The sequence below is a fragment of the Prenolepis imparis genome, unplaced genomic scaffold (assembly GCF_030444845.1).
Source record: "Prenolepis imparis isolate NDT839.2.m4 unplaced genomic scaffold, iyPreImpa1.0 SCAF_11, whole genome shotgun sequence".
Taxonomy (NCBI): Eukaryota; Metazoa; Arthropoda; class Insecta; order Hymenoptera; family Formicidae; genus Prenolepis; species Prenolepis imparis.
In genome coordinates this window covers 15,795,831-15,816,315 of record NW_028141169.1, presented here as the reverse complement: position 1 = coordinate 15,816,315, position 20,485 = coordinate 15,795,831, and the positions used below count along the sequence as shown (strand labels likewise).

The following is a 20,485-nucleotide window of genomic DNA, read 5'->3' as shown; positions in this document are numbered from 1 at the left end:
CGCTTTTTTATTTTATTCAAGCCTCTCCACAATTCCGTTTCATTTAAATAATCTGCATGATTTACCGTATCTTCCTGTGGCATATCACTAACTAAATTGCCTTTTTCACTTAGTTTTGTTTCCTCCATAAGAATTTCGTCATTGTTAAGTTGTTTGCAATCATTATTTGGTGTATTTAAAAGTTTCATTGTCCCGGCCAATGCTCTCAAATGCAAAATGATAAATTTATCTATTCGATTTGACTTAGCACCTTTAAATATTAAATGTTTAATCTCTCTGAAATATTCTTCGCTGTGAGCAGAAGTAGCTACTAAATTTTTATCTGTTGTAGATAAAACGGCGGTCCATAATATGAAATATCTACACAATTTAAGAAGACGTTTTCCAAAATCAGGACAATAATACGGGTTAGGTCGGATTCCACTATCTTCTTTTTTAGATTTTTTTTCAATATTTTGTAAAAATATATCAATTTTAGTATTATTTGTCATATTTACGTCATCTTCAGAATCTGTAAACGTAATAAGTAAATCAGATTCCGTGGCGTTATATATTTCCGTGTCTGTTTTTATAATTTTAACAAGTCTTTGTTGCGCACTAAAGCAGTGGTTATTATTGTCTTCTATGTCTTCTAAATTAGAAAAGGACACAGCCAGCACATCTGTGCACAGACTAGCGAAATTATTAATAGTGGTACACTTCGACAAGGCACCAACGCATCGTACAAAAAAATCTTTAACGATAGCTGATTTATGTGTAAAACAGGGCCATACTTACAGGCTTACTAGTTTTATTAAATGCGCGATATCAATACGAATTATGCACATGACTTTTAATTTATCAGAGTGTGAGAGCATATTCATGCGATTATTAATGTAAGTATGTAAGTCGGTATTATTGAATGAAAGAGAAACAGCACTTAAGAAGTGCCAACGAAAAGTCCGTCACTACTTGTTTAGGACACGGCACACCCGAACGCAGCCACTCCCTCATCCAAAATGTCAGCATGTTTGCATCGTGTTTTGCAGATATCATTTGAAAAATAGGTAATATTTTTCCATTTAATGATGTTACTGTTTGGTACAAAAATATGGGAATTTTGGAACCATCCGGTTTCGAAAGAGATTTTACCAATGATCCAGTTGCGTCAATACTGATGCTACCTATATCATCGGTTTTCATGAATTTTTTAAATAAAAATACTTGTTCCGGGGTCCAGTACATTGTATAGAATTTGTCGATGCCTATTTGGTGAATACATCCTGCAAATTCTAAGCCATACTTAATTTTTATAAGGGATGAAATTGGGTCTTTTTCTTTTGATACTCCCAATTATTCGTCTCGATATAATTGTTTCGCTTTACGTAAAACATCTTCTGAATATAAATTTGCAGGCTCCACATCACCGAACTCCATTAATTCGTTTGCCTTATCTCTACGCCACGTGTACGTTGATTTTGCGAGTACTTCTTTCACGACACACTTTCTTTTGCTTCCTCGTAATTGACGTTTTTTCACATGAATAACGTCTCGAGTATTATACGTAGAAATTTGTAGACTTACACCATCAGAAGTCGGTTCATCGACACCATAAATATTAATTTCAGAATTACATTCTGCACATTTTCCTTTAATTTGTAGAAAAATTTCTCCAAGAGTACGATTTATTTTTGCATTCTTAAAATGAAACGCACATGGAAGTTTTAATTGGCTCCATATATGATCATAAATATTGTCAGACCAGCCAGGTTTTAACACTTCATATTCGCGATTTTTATATGATGCGATGCATGGATCAATTTTGTCCCATTCGCATTTTAACATATGCACTTCTGTGCGTAACGGAGGTAAAACGTGGTTTGATTCATTCATGGACCAATTTGAATGAATACTTTGATCTGATATATTATTAGAAGTGTTAGGCTCGACGGAAAAATTATCCTTCCCATATAATTTATTTTGTATACCGTTTCTCTTTTGCGTGATGTACATATACACGTAATCTTTGTTCATCACCCCACCTAATAAATCTGATGCCGTTTGCCAGACGGAATCATTATAAGGACGGAAGCTATTTTTATCAAGAAAGTTGAGCTCTTTTAGAGCTTCGTAAATTTCATCTACGCTCTTCTTTGGTTTGCGAGGTATTGTTATTTCCGTAATCGCTATGCAGTACGCAGGATAAATGTGTCAAACATGCGATCGCGCTCCCTACTTATACGCTTATTTAGTCCCCATCACTTGTTCGCGGCGCGGCGGTGGAAGAGGAGGCGCCAATAAGGCGCCAATGACAGACTTCGTCTCCTCTTCCACCAACTTTTGAACTATTCAACTACAAACGAAAGGAAAATCTACAAACAACTACAAACGATTCTGAAGAAGGCTGCGCAAGCAGATTCGCGATATCTTTAAAATTGACAAAGTTAGCTATTGGATATTTAAACAATTGTTTATAACTTTTGAACTATTCAACTACAAACGAAAGGAAAACCACTACAAACAACTACAAACGATTCTGAAGAAGGCTGCGCAAGCAGATTCGCGATATCTTTAAAATTGACAAAGTTAGCTATTGAATATTTAAACAATTGTTTATAACTTTTGAACTATTCAACTACAAACGAAAGGAAAATCACTACAAACAACTACAAATGATTCTGAAGAAGGCTGCGCAAGCAGATTCGCGATATCTTTAAAATTGACAAAGTTGGCTCTTGGATGTATAAACAATTGTTTATAACTTTTAAACTATTAAACTATTATAATAATGTGTAACGACGCTCCCGCGTCGTTCCCGACCGTCCATCCGTCGGAAGGCTGCGCCCGGCGAACACCGGCCGGGCAGGGCAGCAGGCGCTGAGCGCCACATTTAATTATTCCGTTAAACACGGTTCCCCGAAACACCCGACGCGCGCCGAAATAAGCCGAGGATTATCACCCCCACTCCCTCTCCTTCGATCCAGCCTCCGATCCCGTTACTCGATCCATATAAAAAGAGAGCTCGCGATAAGAGCTCTCTCAGATACCGTTCCGACTCCGTCGTATCGGAGAATCCTTCCGCCCGGAATAAGAGACCGAGGTAGACGCGTACGCTGCCTCTGCGGAGATAATCTCCGTGCTCCGAACTTCCGGCTTCCGCCTCCACCGTCCCCCGACTTCGAGGTAGAGGGTACTCTGTCTCCCCCGAGCTATTCTCGGGAGTCCGGGGTTCCGACCGCACCCCGCAAACAGCGCGCTGACGTCAGCGGATGGAGCTCCGCCGCCTTCGTCGAGGGTTCTCGACCGTCAGTGCGTTCCTCCCCCCCGCCACCCATACGGACGGCCGTGACACGCCGATCCGTCGCGTCCACGCCGAAATCACGGTCCGCGAAATCCGGCCGACAAAGCGGCCGACTCATACGCGCGCCGTTCGATTGCGCTCTCTTCGATATATCGAAGAGAGCGACCGCTCTCAGCTGACGCGTTTTTCTACCCGCGCCGACTCGCGTCGCGACAACACCGAGCGCCCCGCGCGCCGCACCGACCCCGCGTCCAGCGGGCGACGTAAACACTCCGAAGCGATTTAAAGACCCGCATAATACACGGGCTTTAACGACCGGCGTTACACACCCACACACACGCACACACACGAACACTTGTACATACAGACACCTAAATTAATAAATTACATTTGTTACCGATAAATGCTACGTTCGTTGTCTCACCCTTTTTACGAGCCCTGATCCCGACCGAGTTATTCCGAGCTCGCGAAAAGCGACCGTTACAAATGTATACATGTGTGCGTTTGTAGTTACTAGAATTCGGTGATCTAGGTGGTGGGAGGAAAAAGGAGAGCTTTGAGGATATCCATCAGGAATCCTATGGGATTGGGATGGAGGGGAGTGAACATAGGGATGAGGGTGCCGGGGAGACTTCCTGCCACGATTCGCATGAACTGCTCTTCGTCGGGATGGTCTGGACCGCAGGTGTAAACACCTTCGGGGAGAGGGAGATCTAGGATAGGGAAATTAAAAAGGAGCCATTGGTAAAATTCGTCTCCATTCTTATGAGGCCATGACTTCTTGTGCCTTTTGATAAACGTATAGGCGTTGGCGTAATAAGGGGAGATTTCACCCGGTTGGTGGAGGTTGTAACACTCACACGACTCTGGGTGAGAGGTTAAGAAGAGTGAAGGAGGGGGAGGCGATTGTTCCGATTGTTCCGGTTCCTCGTACGCGAGATTGATAGTTTCGATCTCTGGAAATTCTTCCGGTTTTTCGTGACGCTCGAGGGGGGTGGGAGAATGGCGGAGAGTCGGTAAGGTCGACTACCAGTGGAGATGGAGACCTGGGGTTGTTCGGATGTTCGGGTGAGGAAATGGGGGAAACGGCAGGACAGTATCTGGATGTGTTCGTGTGGCTGTGTAATTTCTCTATGCTAGGTGGACTCGTACACGTAGCCTTGGAATTTTCGCCCGCAACCAGATTTCGAGCCAACGCTTTTCTTTGTCGCTTATTACGACGGTTTCGCGCCGATTTCGCCGCCGCTCGCGAAGGTCGTCGTTTAGGTTCGTCCACTACGAGGGCGAATGAAATAAAGTACCCGAAATGGGGAAGGTTGCGAAAATGATTCTCGGAAATTCTCTTCTCATAGAATGATAATAGATATATATATATTTTTCTTATTTATTTCTTTGTTCGCTTAGTTAATTAAAATTTGGAAAGAAAGAAAGGAAATCACGGATTACTCCGCTAGTGCGGGGAATCCGGAGTGATTTTGGAAGGAAGGGAAGAAATCACGGATTGCTCCGCTGACGTGAGAATCCAAAGTGATTTCTGGAGAGAGGGAAGAAATCACGGATTGCTCCGTTAATGCGGGAATCCAAAGTGATTTCGGAAGAGAGGGAAGAAATCACGGATTGTTCCGCTAATGCGGGAATCCAAAGTGGTTTCGGAAGAGAGGGAAGAAATCACGGATTGCTTCGCTGACGCGAGAATCCAAAGTGATTTCGAGAGAGGGGAGAAATCACGGATTGCTTCTTTAGTGCGGGGAATCCGGAGTGATTTCTAGAGTGAAAGAGAGTTTTGAAGTGGGATCTCAGTATAAAGAAAAGAAATAAATGTTTATTTGAAAGAAATAAAAAGAACAGTCGCCCGGCAAGCGAAAGGTCTCGGGTTCGATTCCCGATTCAGCGACTTTCGGATCTATATTTTTCTCGCCTATAATTCTGTAAGGGGGTTAGAGGGGATTCGGGAAAATAAATCTCAAATTGAGATTATTCCCAAATAAAGTCTTGGCATAAGTACCAAGCAAAATTCGTGCCTCGTGCACAATGAATTAAATTCCAACGAAAAAATTAATTTCATTGGAAGCATACGTACTGACATCCACGTTTGGCTCGCATAGCCAATGTAATTTTCAACATTCATATTTGAAAGAAATAAATAATTGTTTTGAGAAATAAATGATTATTCTTTAAAGGTCCGAGAATTATTCTCTTCGAATACATAGATATGGTTACGAAAGTTCTGGGGCTTACTTACTACTTATAGTGTGCGTAGAATGTTTGCAAGATCGGCCTGCTTCAGGATCAGTGGGCCTCTAGGTCTGGCTGGTATATCCGATTGATGTTATGCCGGAATTTCACAGAGTTTCTCACCGAGTGACTCACACTGATCTCACACTGAGACTTCACACTGAGAATTCTTTCGCGCACTAAGTGTTGCGGTGAAAACGCAAGGAAAATTGTAGGTGTTCGACGAAGAACGATAAGTATCGCTCCGCAGAGAAGTTCGCGTTTATATCCCGGTTTTTGATTCACGCCCTCCGTTCCGCCTTTTGACAAAATCCTGCGAATAGAAATTCATAATAGCGTTTTTAATATTTTTACTTTCCCTTTCTATGGGGAGCGTTGCAAGGATCGACGAATCAAAAGTTTAGTGCAGGCGTCTGCGAATCGGAGCTCACTTTCCAAAAACGGGGATGTCTCGAGATTTCGATATCGGCGGCGGTGTTTGTTGTTAGTTTTTCCTATATCGCGATATTTGGCGTTTGTTAGTGCCGCTTTTATCGGCGGGTTCTCGCTTTATTGCCCTCACGTGCGGCTTAGAGATTGTTTGCTGAGAGGCGATGCGTGTGGCATCTTTTTAATCTTTATATTTTTCGCCGCTTCCTCGCGAGAATACCCGCAGGTGTGCTATCTTATTTCGCACACTTTCGTTTTCATTATTTGTTTTCCCCTAATCTTACCAGGGAAGGATTTGCTTTCGGCGCGTTCTCGCCGTCATTGTGTTTTCCCGATTTGTGATTTTAACTTATTATTCGCGAGGGTATCGGCAAGAATCCGCTTTCGGCATCTTTCCGCCTGGTCTTTTGTATTTACCGATTTTGTAATATTTATTGGTCGCTCACGATATCTGCAGCTGTCCGTTTCGCTGGGCACGTTTTCGTTTTATTATATACGTGCCGCTTAGATTATTATTATCTCTTTTCTTCCTTTTTTATTTACTTAACAACAAACTTCGCCTTGGTCGTGGGAAAGAAAGGAATCGTGGAGTCCGCCGGACGTAACACCCTCCACCTTAGACAAATGTTGAGGGTGTAAAAACACAACATTTGCAAAAAGAATCTGTGAGGAATAATTCGATTCTTTTCTTCCCACGACTTGCCGATTTGGTAAAAAGACTCATATTTAATTCTATTTTTATTAAATGTGTTTCTTTGAGTTCCTAATTACCATTTAACTATTTTGTAGAAAAGGAGGAAAGAAAAGGCGACCACCATAACCCCTTCCTTTGTTCTTTCATCCTTTTCTCGCTTTTAATACTCCCTTTTTTTTCGTTTCTTATTTATTTTTACTTAACTATTAGTACTGTCGCTAGCGCGTATGTAATGTACGTGTGGAACCTTTTTCTATCGTATTTTATTTAAAGTAAATATAGGAAAGAAAAAGGAATATAAGTGTGAAAAGATGATACATGATTTGACTACCTGATCTTTGCTTACGGTGGAGTGCCAGTCTCGTGATGCCAGGTAGGTTTGCTTCTCCGTTCCCCCAATTTTTTTTTTTTTTTTTATTACTCTACCGACCATCTGGGGACCACTGCTCGACCTTATCTTTCGGCTAGGTTTGTTTGGTCGGCATACGAGTATTCCTCCATGCATTGTTTGCAGTTTCTCGCTGATAGTTATTGTTAGTGCATTGCACTTTTTGCTGTTTGTTTGATTATCAGCTGAGGTTTCGTGGACCAAATAGCGAAATGACGCCATCTCTTATTCTTGGTCTTCTTCGGCTGATGTTTTGTCATAGCATTCTTGACAAATTTTCCGCAATTGATTCGGCACGCATTGCCCTGGAGTTGCAGCAAATTTCGATACGTCCCGGTGTGGTCTGTGGACGTGCGCCGTTGATTGGCTATAACGTGTTTCCTTGGTACTTCGAGTGTTCGTTGGAAGCAACGGTGTACTGGTGTTGTAGTGTAATCGGCGATCAGGTGTATGTGGTGACAACAATGATGTAATTAAGATAGAAAATGGTTCCACTTTGTTTTGTTTTATGATCTTATTATTAAATTACAAATAAAGATATAAAATTTACGGATGTGAATGAGAAGCGAAAATGCTTATATTTATGAAAAGTATACAAGAAATCTTAGGCCTAAAATACAAAGGTCAAAATTATTACTAGATCAATGATTACGATCGAAATTAATACATAATGTATAATGTGATAATAAGTAGGTTAATAATAAGTATAACAAGTAATAAGTAGATATAATAGAGGGGTAATATAATATAGTTGTATATGTAATTGATAGAGACAAGCTGATAATAATATGCAAAATTATGTGTATATATATATATATATTATATATCAATATATATATATATATATTATATATCAATATATATATATATATATTATATATCAATATATATATATATATTGATAGATATAATTTTATTGAGCCCCTATGGGGTTACAATTCTCTTAGCCTAACTCTTACAACTTTGCAACACATCAACAACACTCCTTCTCCTCGATACCTCATTCCACAACGCTTATTTTACTTGTCGTCTTAACTCTATATTCCGTTCTTATCCTACGCCTCCTACCTTTTTTTTTCTTTTTTTTTTTTTGGCGCTGTGGAAACCTCATGGTACCACTCACCCCCGGGTAAGGGATGAGGGTTATGTGGGACTCCTTGTCCCCCATCACCGATCCACGTATGGATCGGCGGTGGGGTCCAAGACCTACCGCACTAAAACCACAGCGGGTGCCTACGCTGGCGCTTACGGGGATGGCAAGGAACTGCCGAAGCATTACTTCTTGCCATCCCCTGGCCTTACCTTCTCGGGGAGCATCTTCCCCGTGAGGAAGATACTCCCCCCCGCGAACACATCGTGCGGGCCTTCCCGGTTGCGGCGCAGGGGGGCACCGCCCCCACGCCGCGCCCTCCCAAAAAGTTTGGGGGCGGGGTCACGGCTCGAGAGTTCCCGCTCGAGCCGCCACCCCCCGCTCCCGGAACGGGGCCCCCTCTCTCTCCCTAAAGGGATGAGAGATCTGGCCGACGCTCCGGGAGCTCTTCTCCTGAGAGTTCCCCCCCAGAAGGGGGAGGAACCCTCCCGCAGGCAGTAGTGCCCTCCCACCGGCGCTCTAAGGCACCGGTGAGAGGGCCGCCCCTGCCGCGTCCCTACCCGGGGGACCACGTGCAATGGGGCTCCTAGTGAGCCACTGTGGTCCCCGCGGCCCATGGCCGCGGTTTCCTCCCTTTACGGGATTCGACCATCGGCCCGGGGGCATCGCCGAGGTCCTCCCCAGGGGGGTGGAACTCGGCAGGGGCGGGAACGGATGCCGCCCGACTCCCGGCCGCAGGGCTTACGCCGAGCGGCCGCCAGCCAGGCGACACCCGCCCCCGCCCTATATGCCTCCTACCTAAGTCTCTCTCTCTCTCCTTACCTCCGCGCTCTCGACATTATCTTAATACTAGAACTTACTTTAATACTTTAACTTCTTTATCCTAAACTACAAACCTTAATCTAATTGGACTTCCGTTTCCGCTGTACTTTCTCTGTTTCTTAATTTTATTCAAATTTTACTTTCCTGTCTTCCTTATTTTCTCCTCTCTCACTCTCTCCCCTCTCACTTCCTCTTTCTCGCATCACCATTTACCCTTTATTTTCTTACTGTTCCACACATCCAATTCTTCTTAATTCCACTCTTTTCATCCATTCCTCCCCTTCCCCTTCCTCCCCCAATATGTCTCCTATCACGTCTTGCCAACTCTTCCCTCTCTCTATTCCATCTCCCTCGCATCTGTCCCACACTTGCTCCCATGTCTCCTCCTCCCCCCCACATACTCTACATAACCTTTTCTCTTCCTCTTCCCAATACCTCCCTTCTCTCATTTCATTTCCCATCCTAAATCTTATCATCCTTCTCCACCTAATCTCTGTCCATCCTTTTTTCAGATATTTTGGGGTTCCCTCGCTTTTAATCTCCTTATACCATCTGTTATAATTGGAATCGTTTATTCTTTTCCCTCTAACCTCCTTCTGTCTTATTTTTTCACTTTCCTCTAACTCCCTATCATCAACTCCCTTCTCCTCTCCTACCATTATCCTCTTCTCTCCTAGGAACTCCATTCTCTCCTGTTCCCAGACACCTAATATCCTACCTCTCCTCCACCTATCCTTCATTTGCCTCCAACATTTCTTTGCTGTTTCAGATCCTCTCCCTTCTTCCAATCTCTTTTCAAAATTCCACGCTCTCTTCCCTGCTCTCCCCTTCATCATCTCTCTCTTTAATTCCTCCCTCACTAAGTATCCCGGTGTCCTCCAATCTAAACCCATCGTCCACCTTAAGCACCTCTCATGTATGACCTTTATCCCTTTTCTCTCTTTCCATCCCCAAACCTCTATCCCGTAATTCCAACACTGTCCATACTAACGTGTCATATTACCAGATCCTTCTTTCCCAGTTCCTCCCCCATAGTCTCTTGCCTATTCCCCATACCTCTCTCATTACTACTGCTGCCCTTCTGCCTCTTTCTCTTAAGTGCGCTTCTTGTCCTCCGTTTTTCTGGAAGGTGTAACCTAGGTATTTAAATTCTTTTACTTCTTCCAGTTTCTTTCCTTTCCATCTCCAATTGATTACCTTCTTTCTTCCCCCGCCTTTTTTAAATCTCATCACTTTCGATTTCCCCGGGTTCACTTCCAGCCCTTTTTTATCCGCATAACTTTCCAGCTTACTTATCATCGATCTCATGTCCTGTTCTTCCTCTGCCAATAGAGCTACATCATCCGCGTACGCCAGCGAGTATACTTTCCGATCCCCTAACCTTATACCTCCCCATCCTCCTTTTCTCATTTCTTCCTTTAAGTCTGCCAATAGGATGTTAAACAGGATCGGACTTAATGGGCAACCTTGTCTCAAACCCTTTGCTGACCAAAATTCCCCCCTGTCTCTTCTCCTCTTTTAATCCTACTCTTCGTTTCCCTCATTAACTCTTCTATTCTTTCCACTAGTCCTTCCCTCACTCCATTTTCCCTCATTACTCTAAATAAATCTCTATCTACCGAGTCGAAGACTGCTTTAAAATCTATGAATGTTACCGTCATTTTGCCTCCTTTTTTTCCCAGTTGTATATTAATTAAATAATTTAGGGTGTAAATTTGGTCTATCGTGCCCATCCCTCTTCTAAATCCTGCTTGACTCTCTGATAGAATTCCCTTGTCCTCCACCTCTTGTCTCAATCTTTCTCCCAGCACTGCGGCGTATATCTTATACAGGGATGGCATAAGTGTAATCCCTCTATATTTATTTATTTTCTTCCCTCTCCCTTTTTTACTATTTGTAGTATTATCCCTTCTTTCCACTCTTCTGGCCATCCCTCACCCCTCCAGATTCTTTTGCACGTCGTCCAAGCCCATTTTTTCATCTCTTCTCCTCCATATTTCCAGATGGAAATCTCTTCTCCTCCATTGGGTATTCCGTCTAATCCCATCGCTTTCCCGTCCTTCACATTCTCTACCACTCTCCTTACTTCATTCCATTCTAACTCTGATTCCTCCTGATCTTCCCTCTTATCTCTCCCACCTCTGACCACTTTTCTCTCCACTCCTCCCAGTAGTCCCATAAAGTGTTCCTTCCAATCTTCCATTTTTATCTCCTCATTTACTCTTATCCTTTTTTCTTTTCTCTTCTCACTAACTCCCATACTTTCTTTTCTGTCTTAGCCTCTCCCACCTCTCTTATCATTTTTTCCTTCTCTTCTTTCTTCTTCTCTTCGCACATTTCCTTGTACTTTCTTTTCTTTTCTCTGTATATATCGCCTTTTCCTTCTTCCCTTCTCCATCTTCTCAATTCTTTTCTGACCTCTTTCTTGCCTTCTTTACATTCCTCATCCCACCAGCCCTTACTGATAACTTTTTCTTTTCCTCTTTTTTTCTCACACCTTTCTATGGATGCTAATATTCTTATTCCCATTTCCTTCAACTCCTCTTTTATACCTATTATGTCTTCTTCTCTGCTCCCCATCTCTCTTTTGAAGTCTTCCCTCCCCTCTTCGTCCCAAATCCCCCTTCCCTTCCTTCTTCCTTCTCCTCGTCTCTTGATTCCTCTTTCATTTTTTCTTTTCAGCCATATGGTGACCGGGTGATGGTCCAAGTCTATCACCATACCTACCTCTATTCTTTCTGCTCTCTCTTTTATCCTTTCGTTCCCTAATATGTAATCTATCACTGTTTCCCCCCTGCCCCCTGTGTACGTAAATTCTCCATTTTCGTCTCCCTCTATACTTCCATTCAAAATTGACCAGCCTCTTTCCTCTATGCATTCCACTAGTTTCCTTCCTTCCCTATTAATTTTTTTATCCTTCGATTTTCTTCCCTTCTGCTCCTCCTCCTGTTCATCTTCTATCCCCCATCCTCCCTCCTCTCCAGTCTTTGCATTAAAGTCTCCTCCTATGATAGTTTTGACTTCTATTTCATCCTCCTCCATCCATTCCTTTAGACCCTCCAGCTTCTTTTCTATATCCCCATTTACATATATCTCTATTACCCTCCACCACTCCTCCACTAGCCTTATTTTGCATATCATTCTCCCTTCCTCTTTAACCTCCTCCTCCATCTCCACACTTATATTTTTCTTTATCCCCACTAACATTCCCCCTATTGCTCTACCCTTTTTGTTCCTTTTTTTTCGCTGATTGCGCCTTCCATGTAAAATTCTTCGGTAACCTTTCCTTTAGCCTTATCCATCCTTTTTTATCCAACCATGTTTCCGTTAGTATTATAACTTCCCATTTACTTAAATTCCGCCAAAAATCTTTATCTTTGTTTTCCACCCCTGCTACGTTCCAGAATGTTATTCCCCACCATTTCTCCCGCCTCTCTATCTCCTCTCTCTCTTCTCCTTCTATTCCTCCTCCATTTTTTCTTCCTCCTTCCCTTCCCCCCATTCCATCCAAATTCTTCATCTTTCAACCTTTCTTCATCTTCCTCCCATCTCCACCACTTTCCTTCTATCTATATTTTCCCATAATCTATCCATACTCTCTTATCTTTACCTTTCTCCTTCCACGCTATGTCCTGTAGATTCCATCTCATTCTTCTTTCCTTCCATGTTAAGTCGTCGTCTATTTTAATTTCCTTGTTTTTTATTTCCTTCTTTTTCCTCATCACCTCTATCTTCTTCTCCATTTTATTTAGTTTAACTATCGCTGTCCCCTTTCCTCCCTCTCTTCTGTCTCCCACATATTTTACCTCCTCCACTGCCTCTTCTACCCCTAGCTCTTTTATAATCTCCTTTGTCCTGACCTCCATATTTTCTCCTCCCCTGATATCTTTTATCACTATATTCCTTCTCTTTTCCTCTCTCTCTTTTCTTTCCAACTTCTTTTCCATTTCTTTTACTCTTTCTTCCATTTCTCGTCCTTTATCCTTCCTTACCTTCTCTTCCCCTTTCTCTCTCATCCTCAATCCTACCTTTTTTACTCCCTCCTCCAGCTCATCTATTCTTTTCCTCGGTTCTTCTTTCTCGCTTCTCCATTTCACTTCTTCTTCCTCCATTCTCCTCTTCATCATTTCTTCTAACTCCTCTCTCATCCCTCTCATCTGTCCTCTCAGTTCGACTTTTACCATCTCTTTCATTTCCTGAATCCCCTCTTTTAATTCTTTCTTCCAGTCCTCCTTCATCTCGCACCACCATGTACCTTCTCTGCTATCTATTTCTACCATTCCCTTTATTGGCGATCTCTGTACCCTCTTTTCCTCCCTGTGAGTCCATTTATCCTCCACCCCCTTCCCCCCTTTTGCCCCTTCCATAGTTTCCCTTTTCCTTTTAAATATTTCTTCTATATTTCCCGTGCTCCCTCGCCTCTCTACTTTTTTACTTCCGTCCTTTCCTGTCTTTAATTCTTTTATCTCTTTTAACTCTTTTTTCTTATCCTCCTCCATTCTTTGATATCCTACTTACCTATCACTATTTCTCTACTACTTTACTTTCTCCTCTTTCCTAGCCGCCTATCCTCAAATTCACCCTTCACTCGTATAGCTATTTCCCTAAATTCCGATTCTGGTGCTTATTGCCCTTCTACCTATTCTCCACTCCTGGCCCTACTCCGTTCTGTCCGCTGAGTCGCCGTTCTATCTATTCTTGCTCCTGGTTCTTACACCGTCTCCTTCTGTTGAGTGAGCTGTCGTATAGCCTGATCGGATGGTCGTGCGTGCGTGACTGAGTGGTGGAGTCGGAGCGCGATTGTTCTTCCTTGATATTGTTCAATTTTATATAAACATTTCTTTAATTATATAATTATTCTTCTATTGACCACGGTTTACTCTACCGTTATGCATTGTTTGACCTATCGTGCTTTCGCCACGTAGCTTGCCACGTGTCGCAGTTGCCTTTTCGGCCATATTACTTTTCCCTTTGTTCTCTGTCCTGTCCTTTGTTCTTTTCTGTGATAATTGACTGTGATCTAGATAGCAATATGGATTGTGAGCCTGTTCCTAATAAAAATAATTCTTCTACCATTTCGGAACAACCTAGATCTAATAATCCAACAAATTCTAATTCGCAGGCTTCAGTGGAGGAGGGAGTAAGACGTATCATCTACGGGAAAAAGAGACTTTCTGAGGTATCTCATTACGAGACAATTGGTAAAAGGATATCTACGGATCCCCTGGATGCACCTGATTCGCGTCTTATAAATAAGTATTCTCTGGAGTCCAAGCCTCCTTTCCTCGTTCATATGGAACAGCTTCCTATCCGTGCTATATATCAGGTTAAGGCGCCTGATAAAGACTCTGCTATAGAAGGTAACGATAAGAATAATAATAATAATACTTTGAATAATCAGAAATCTAAGTCCGGATCTTATGGAATAATAGCTCTGGGTAAGAGAATATCAAAAAATATAAATTATTTTAACTCTGCTTTCGATTTGAAAACTATTGGTAGAAACAAATTTTCAGTTTCATTTAGTGATAGCAATTCTGCAAATAAATTTGTCGAGTATTTTAATAACATTGCTGCGCAAATTTTTCCGGGAGAAAGATGGATAGCTTATGTCCCTAATTTCAAGGTTATTAGGCAGTATATTATTCGCGGTATTGATGATGACGATACTCCACAGGAAATTATTGATAATCTTCGACCTCCTCCTGAGTGGAGTATTATGTGGACTCCTCCTTTTGAGGTCACGAGACTAAAAAGACCTATTCGTCAAAAACATAATGATAATTCTATTACTATTAATTATATTAACTCTGACTCATACATAGTACGCTTTAGATCTTCTGTAGTCCCCCCTAGTGTTATTTATATGGGGAAGAGATTAGTATTGCGTCCTTTTATACAGAGAGTTAAACGTTGTGACAAATGTCAACGATATGGTCACATTTCAAGGTTCTGTCGCGCTTCTGATAACAACGCTGTCTGTGCAAGATGTGGAAAAAATCCTTCGACTCATGGTGAAGGGTCGAAATGTTTAGCCGATAAGCCTTCGTGCATTAATTGTAATAGACATAAGCTTAGTGATACTGAGCACGAAGCTTCTTCTAGCAAGTGTCCAGTTTTTATTCAGCAAAAGGAAATTAAAAAAATTATGGCATTTCAAAATGTTTCGCAATTCGAGGCTGAGGTTTTGATACGCAATAAGGAGAATAATATTGTAAAACCACCTAGTGTGGATTACGGAGTTCCACTCCCTACTTTTTACGATTTTCTTCCATCTAATTTAACTACTCCTTATAGATCGTCATCATCATCTGGTTTCAATACTTCGATGAGATCATTTTCTGATGTGACTAAGCCTAACCGGGCTGAGAACTCTTGCAGTCAGTCTCCAAAGGATGTTCCTTCGTCTAAAACGAAGTCTCCTCCCTCTACTTATAGAAGGGAAAAAAGAGACAATCATGGAATTGTTACCTCCATTAATAAAGGTATCCTCTCTAATCAGTCAATATCATCTAATACTACTTCTAATTTGACAAATTTAAATAAAAATAATAATAGTCTATCCTTTTCTCAGAATCTACCTAGTATATATTCTTCTCTATATTCTGCTATGCAAGTTTCGAGTCCATTAAATTCTAAGTTAAATATTGATTTTTTGAATAAATGGATAGCGGATTATCAGAATAAGCATCAAGCGTTGCAAAAGGTAGATAGGGATATTTTGACTGGAATGAGCCAGGCTCTTCTCAGTGGTATCCTTTTTACTTAAATTTCTATATATATTATATTTCTGTTTGTTTTGTTATGGCTTGTTTTTCTGTTAATGTTTTGCAGTGGAATTGTCGATCTTTGTTGAGAAGGATTCCTGATCTATTGTATATATTGGAAAAATATAAAATTGGTATAGCTGCTCTTTGTGAAACGAGATTGAGTGATGAGATTTCTCCTCCTTCTTTCGCGAACTATGAAGTTTTTTCACGTAATCGTAACAGACAGGGTGGTGGAGTGGCTATCCTGATCGATAGAAAATTTAGATTTTCATTGGTGAATGATGCGCGTTTGAATGATGTGTCTTCTAGAAATAAGATTGAGATCATTCTTGGTAGAGTGTGGCTTGGTACGGATAGGCACATCTTTATTTGCTCAGTTTATAGTCCTCCTCGTGGAAACAAGTACCCTTATACTAATTCGGGTGCTTGACTTGAGATCTTTCAAATTTGTGAGGGTTATTCTCCTATTATTTTATGTGGTGACGTGAATGGTAAGAGTGCTCTTTGGTCCGATCAAGTTCTGGGGCCGGATACTGAGGGTGGAAAATTGGAGGCCGCAATCAATAGTGTGGACCTCTTTTGCCACAACAGGGGTGGTTCTACATGGGCCTCTGCCGATCTTTCGGTGACATCTGCTCTTGACATAACGTTGACTTCCAATTGTATTGCGCATGCTTGTGAGTGGAAGGTTTTGTCTTCCGGTTATGGTAGTGATCATTTTCCTATTATTACTTGGATCAATGACTTCATTTCCGGCTCTGATGTTGATTTTGGTAGGCCTTCCTTTTCTATTGTCGGTACCGATTGGCATGTATTCCAGGGAGAATGTATTAATTTCACTCAGACTTTTGTAATTAACCCTAGGGATCTCAATAGTACTTATAATAAATTGATTTCTGATCTATATCAAGCTTTATCTAAAGCTGGTGCTGTTCGTCATAACATCAACAATATACGGAAAAAAGCTCCTGCTCCATGGTGGGACGATGAATGTAAAGATATAATACACAATAAAAATCGAATCTTTAGAGAATTCAAGAGATGTCCATCTTTTTCGAATTTTCAAAAATACTCTGATATTTGTAAGGCGTCATCTAAAGCTTTTTCTAGGAAAAAGAGGGAATCTTTTAGGAATTTTTGTTCTTCTATTAACATTAATACACCTATTTCTAAAGTATGGTCATACATTAGGGCTTTCTCTAATAGGAAAAGCGGTAGGTCCAGTAGTATTGCGGTATCGGAGGTGGAGTTTGTGGCTGCATTTGATAGGTTGGTTCCTCCATTGAATCAACCCTTCTCACAGATGGATGAAGACGCGCTTATTGACTTGCCTTTTAATGGCACAAGATCCAATGCATCTTTTATGTTGGTTCCCTTTTCTATCGTGGAATATGAAGAAGCTGTTTCTTCTCTAAAGGCTAAGTCATCACCAGGTCCAGATCTTATATCGAATAAGATTATAAAAAAGCTACCTTCGGATACTCATTTATTGATTTTGAAAATCTTCAACATGTTTTATAATAAAGGTATATACCCTAGGCAATGGAGTGAGTATTACACTATATTCATTCCTAAACCTGGGAACAAGGGTGCTCTAAGACCGATATCACTTGCTAATAATCTTCATAAATTATTTGAAAAACTTATTCATAAAAGACTTGAATGGTGGGCTGAGAATAACCACATAATACAGGAGTTTCAGTACGGATTCAGAAGAGGTCTGTCCTGTATGGATAACATATCAATTCTTATTACTGATATTCATCAGGCCAATCAACGAAAGGAACTTACAGGTGTAGTTTTTGTTGATTTGATTGGGGCTTTTGATAATGTTATTCCTGACGCTTTGTTCATCTTATTGAGGAAATTTGGTCTTCCTTGTAAGGTTCTGAAGTTTATTAAGGATACCATCTCTTGTCGTCATCTTATTGGATTTGCTAACGGTGTTGCATTACAGAGAAGACTGACATCGAGGGGTCTCCCTCAAGGATCTATTCTTAGCCCTATTCTATTTAATATGTACATATCTATTATTAATTCATGCTTGCCCAATTCAGTTAAAATTCTTTCTTATGCCGATGACATAGCTATTTATTGCTCGAATTCTGTGGTGGAAAACATTAGAGATCAACTGAATCTCGCTCTGGATAAACTGAATCCTCTTCTGAAAATGCTTGGACTGAGTGTGTCTCCTGCCAAATCTTGTTGTACGGTCTTTTCTACATTGAAATCTAGAAACACTCGTCTGTTGATCGGGCATGGTCGGTTTGACATCAGGATTGGGGGTGAGGTTGTTCCTTTTTCATGGGCTGTGCGATATTTGGGGGTTTATTTGGATCCTGAACTAAATTGGAGGGCTCACATTAGCCAATTGAGAAGTAGGGTTATTCCCAGAATTAACATCTTGAAAGCTATTTCTGGAATTAGATGGGGGGCTCATCCTGGTACTCTCCTTAATGTTTATAAGGGATTCATTCGTCCGGTCCTAGACTGGGGATGTCAGGCTTTTCATCCTATTGACTCGATAATATACACTAGAGCCTGTAGACTTCAATATGCCGCTTTAAGGGTTGTTTTGAGTATGATGTGTACTACTCCAACTAATGTTTTGCTGGACATTAATGGTGAGCACCCATTATCTTCAAGATGGCAATTTCTTACGAGAAAGCTTCTTTGCAAGATTATGGCTCGTGCATCTCACCCTTTAAAAAGAACCATAGAACGGATCTCTAATCTGCCTGAGGTTGACGGAGCTGTTTTTGGTCCTTTGGTGAGGACTTATCTCGAAAATATTCAGCTCTATTCTCAGATGGAGGAGTTCCATCTTCCGGGATATTTGAGTTTTTCTTACGATATTTGTCATTTTAAACCTAGCATTGATACTGAGCTCGGCTTTGAGCTTCACAGGGAATCAAGCATCCCGGACTCTTTTGAGAATTATTTGATGGGTAGTATGTGTGGAGTTTCCTTCTATACCGATGGTTCGAGAGAGGACTCTGTGAGTAGGGTTGGCTATGCTATCTTCTCCCCGGATATCGGATTGGAATGTAAAACCCGCATAAATGATTTCTGTTCTATATTCGAGGCGGAGGCTTATGCCATCCTTCATGCTATTAACATCATTATGGAACCAGATCATTGCATTGCTAAAGCAACAATTTTCTCGGATTCTTTAAGCGTTCTCTCTAGTTTGCGGAACCCTAGATTGGCGGGTAATACTCATACGATTATTATGAAAGTTAGAGATTTGTTATATAAATGTAAAGTAGATAACATTGATGTCAATATAATCTGGATACCCAGTCATAGGGGTATTGTTGGTAATGAACGGGCAGATCTGCTGGCTAAAGAGTCTTTGCACCTTCCTGATCCTCTCCTTATCTGTAGATGTCATTATACTAATTTGTACTCTAGATTCAAGTTTTTGGCTAAGGAGGATGCTGTTAGTGTTCTTTTGTCCCAAAGTCAATATAAAGGCGCTAGATATTTTAATTTAATCAAGTCGGTGCTTTCTCCTCCATGGTATAATTGTCTCAGTACTGATCTCATGCGCTCGACTATTGTTCTGATTTCCAGACTCAGATCACATCATGTTGCTATTAATGGTCATTTGTGGGAAAAGAATATTGTTGCCTCTCCTGAATGTCCTTGTGGACACCCTTTTCAAGATTTGAATCACGTCTTTTTTGACTGCCCTAATTATATTGAATTTTCCAACAGACTCATCTCCTCAATACGTCTTATAGAACCAATCATTGACCTGGATATTCCTGACTTGGCTTTTTCCAATAATCCAAGAATCTATAAAAGACTGCACTGGTTTGTCAAACAATCGAAGATCATTATATAAAGTACTACTGACTTCATATACTTTCTAATTGAATACCATGTCTTAAAATGGTGTATGAGCATAAATAGCTCAAGCAGCCAATACAGAAGAAGAAGAAGAAGAAGTCTCCTTCTGTTCAGTCGCCCATCTGTCTGTTCCTACTCCCTGTTTGTACACTGTCTACAGTCACCTGAACCCCTCTCTTCCCCTCGCACTATTCCTAACCTCAATTTCTTTTACCTTCCTTCCCCCTTCCTGTGTCTGTAGTCTCTCCTTTCTTCCTCCACTTTTCGCTCTTCATACACTCCTCACTCCACTCTTTTCACTCTCATCACTTTACTTCCTTCCTCTCGCTCCACTAGCACACCTTCTCCTCTTTCCTTTCGATTGCTAAATTCTCCCCATCTGCTCTCTATCTCACCGGAAGCGGAAGTTCTATATATATTAATATATATATATATATATATATATATATGTCTAAGGGATGTTGCAAGGACCTTTTAGATATTATAATGTATATTTCCGGGACCTTTGGCTATTGCCAGGTCGGACCTGGATCTTTTCTTTAGTTAAATGTATATTTCCAGGTCCGACCTGGCAGTATACATTTTATCTATGAAAAAATAAAATGTAATAAAAACGAAAAATTAATCATATTTTCATTAAAACAAGATACCATTAGATGAAATATTTATATATTTAACTTCTCATGTCCTTTTTTATGTATAAAATAATTTCTTTCCTAAAAATTGAGCTTTTTTGTTAAATAATATGTAATATGTATATTTTCGGGACACTTATCGCAGTTATATGGATACTTTCGGGACCACATATATATTATGTTTAAATTTGCAAAATGACACTGCAATATCATAGTTATACACAATTATTATATAGAAATGTATTATCTTTTCTTTAAACGTGAAAAATTACATTTAATATTGATTA

At 40.9% G+C, this 20,485-nt stretch overlaps 1 protein-coding gene across 2 annotated transcripts; it reads left to right on the top strand.

Annotated features, from left to right (window-relative positions):
• Positions 1-13,746: 13,746 nt before the first annotated feature.
• Positions 13,747-19,655, top strand: LOC145942662 (uncharacterized). 2 transcript variants are annotated; one of them, XM_083049598.1, is made up of 2 exons: positions 13,747-14,298; positions 19,429-19,655. In XM_083049598.1, exons 1-2 carry the CDS (start codon positions 13,971-13,973, stop codon positions 19,452-19,454), a joined length of 354 nt encoding a protein of 117 aa, XP_082905724.1. In that variant the 5' UTR covers positions 13,747-13,970; the 3' UTR covers positions 19,455-19,655. The 2 variants fall into 2 exon arrangements, with proteins under 2 accessions (XP_082905724.1, XP_082905723.1); XM_083049597.1 differs by lacking the exon at positions 19,429-19,655 and adding an exon at positions 15,236-15,860.
• The last annotated feature ends 830 nt before the right edge of the window (positions 19,656-20,485 follow it).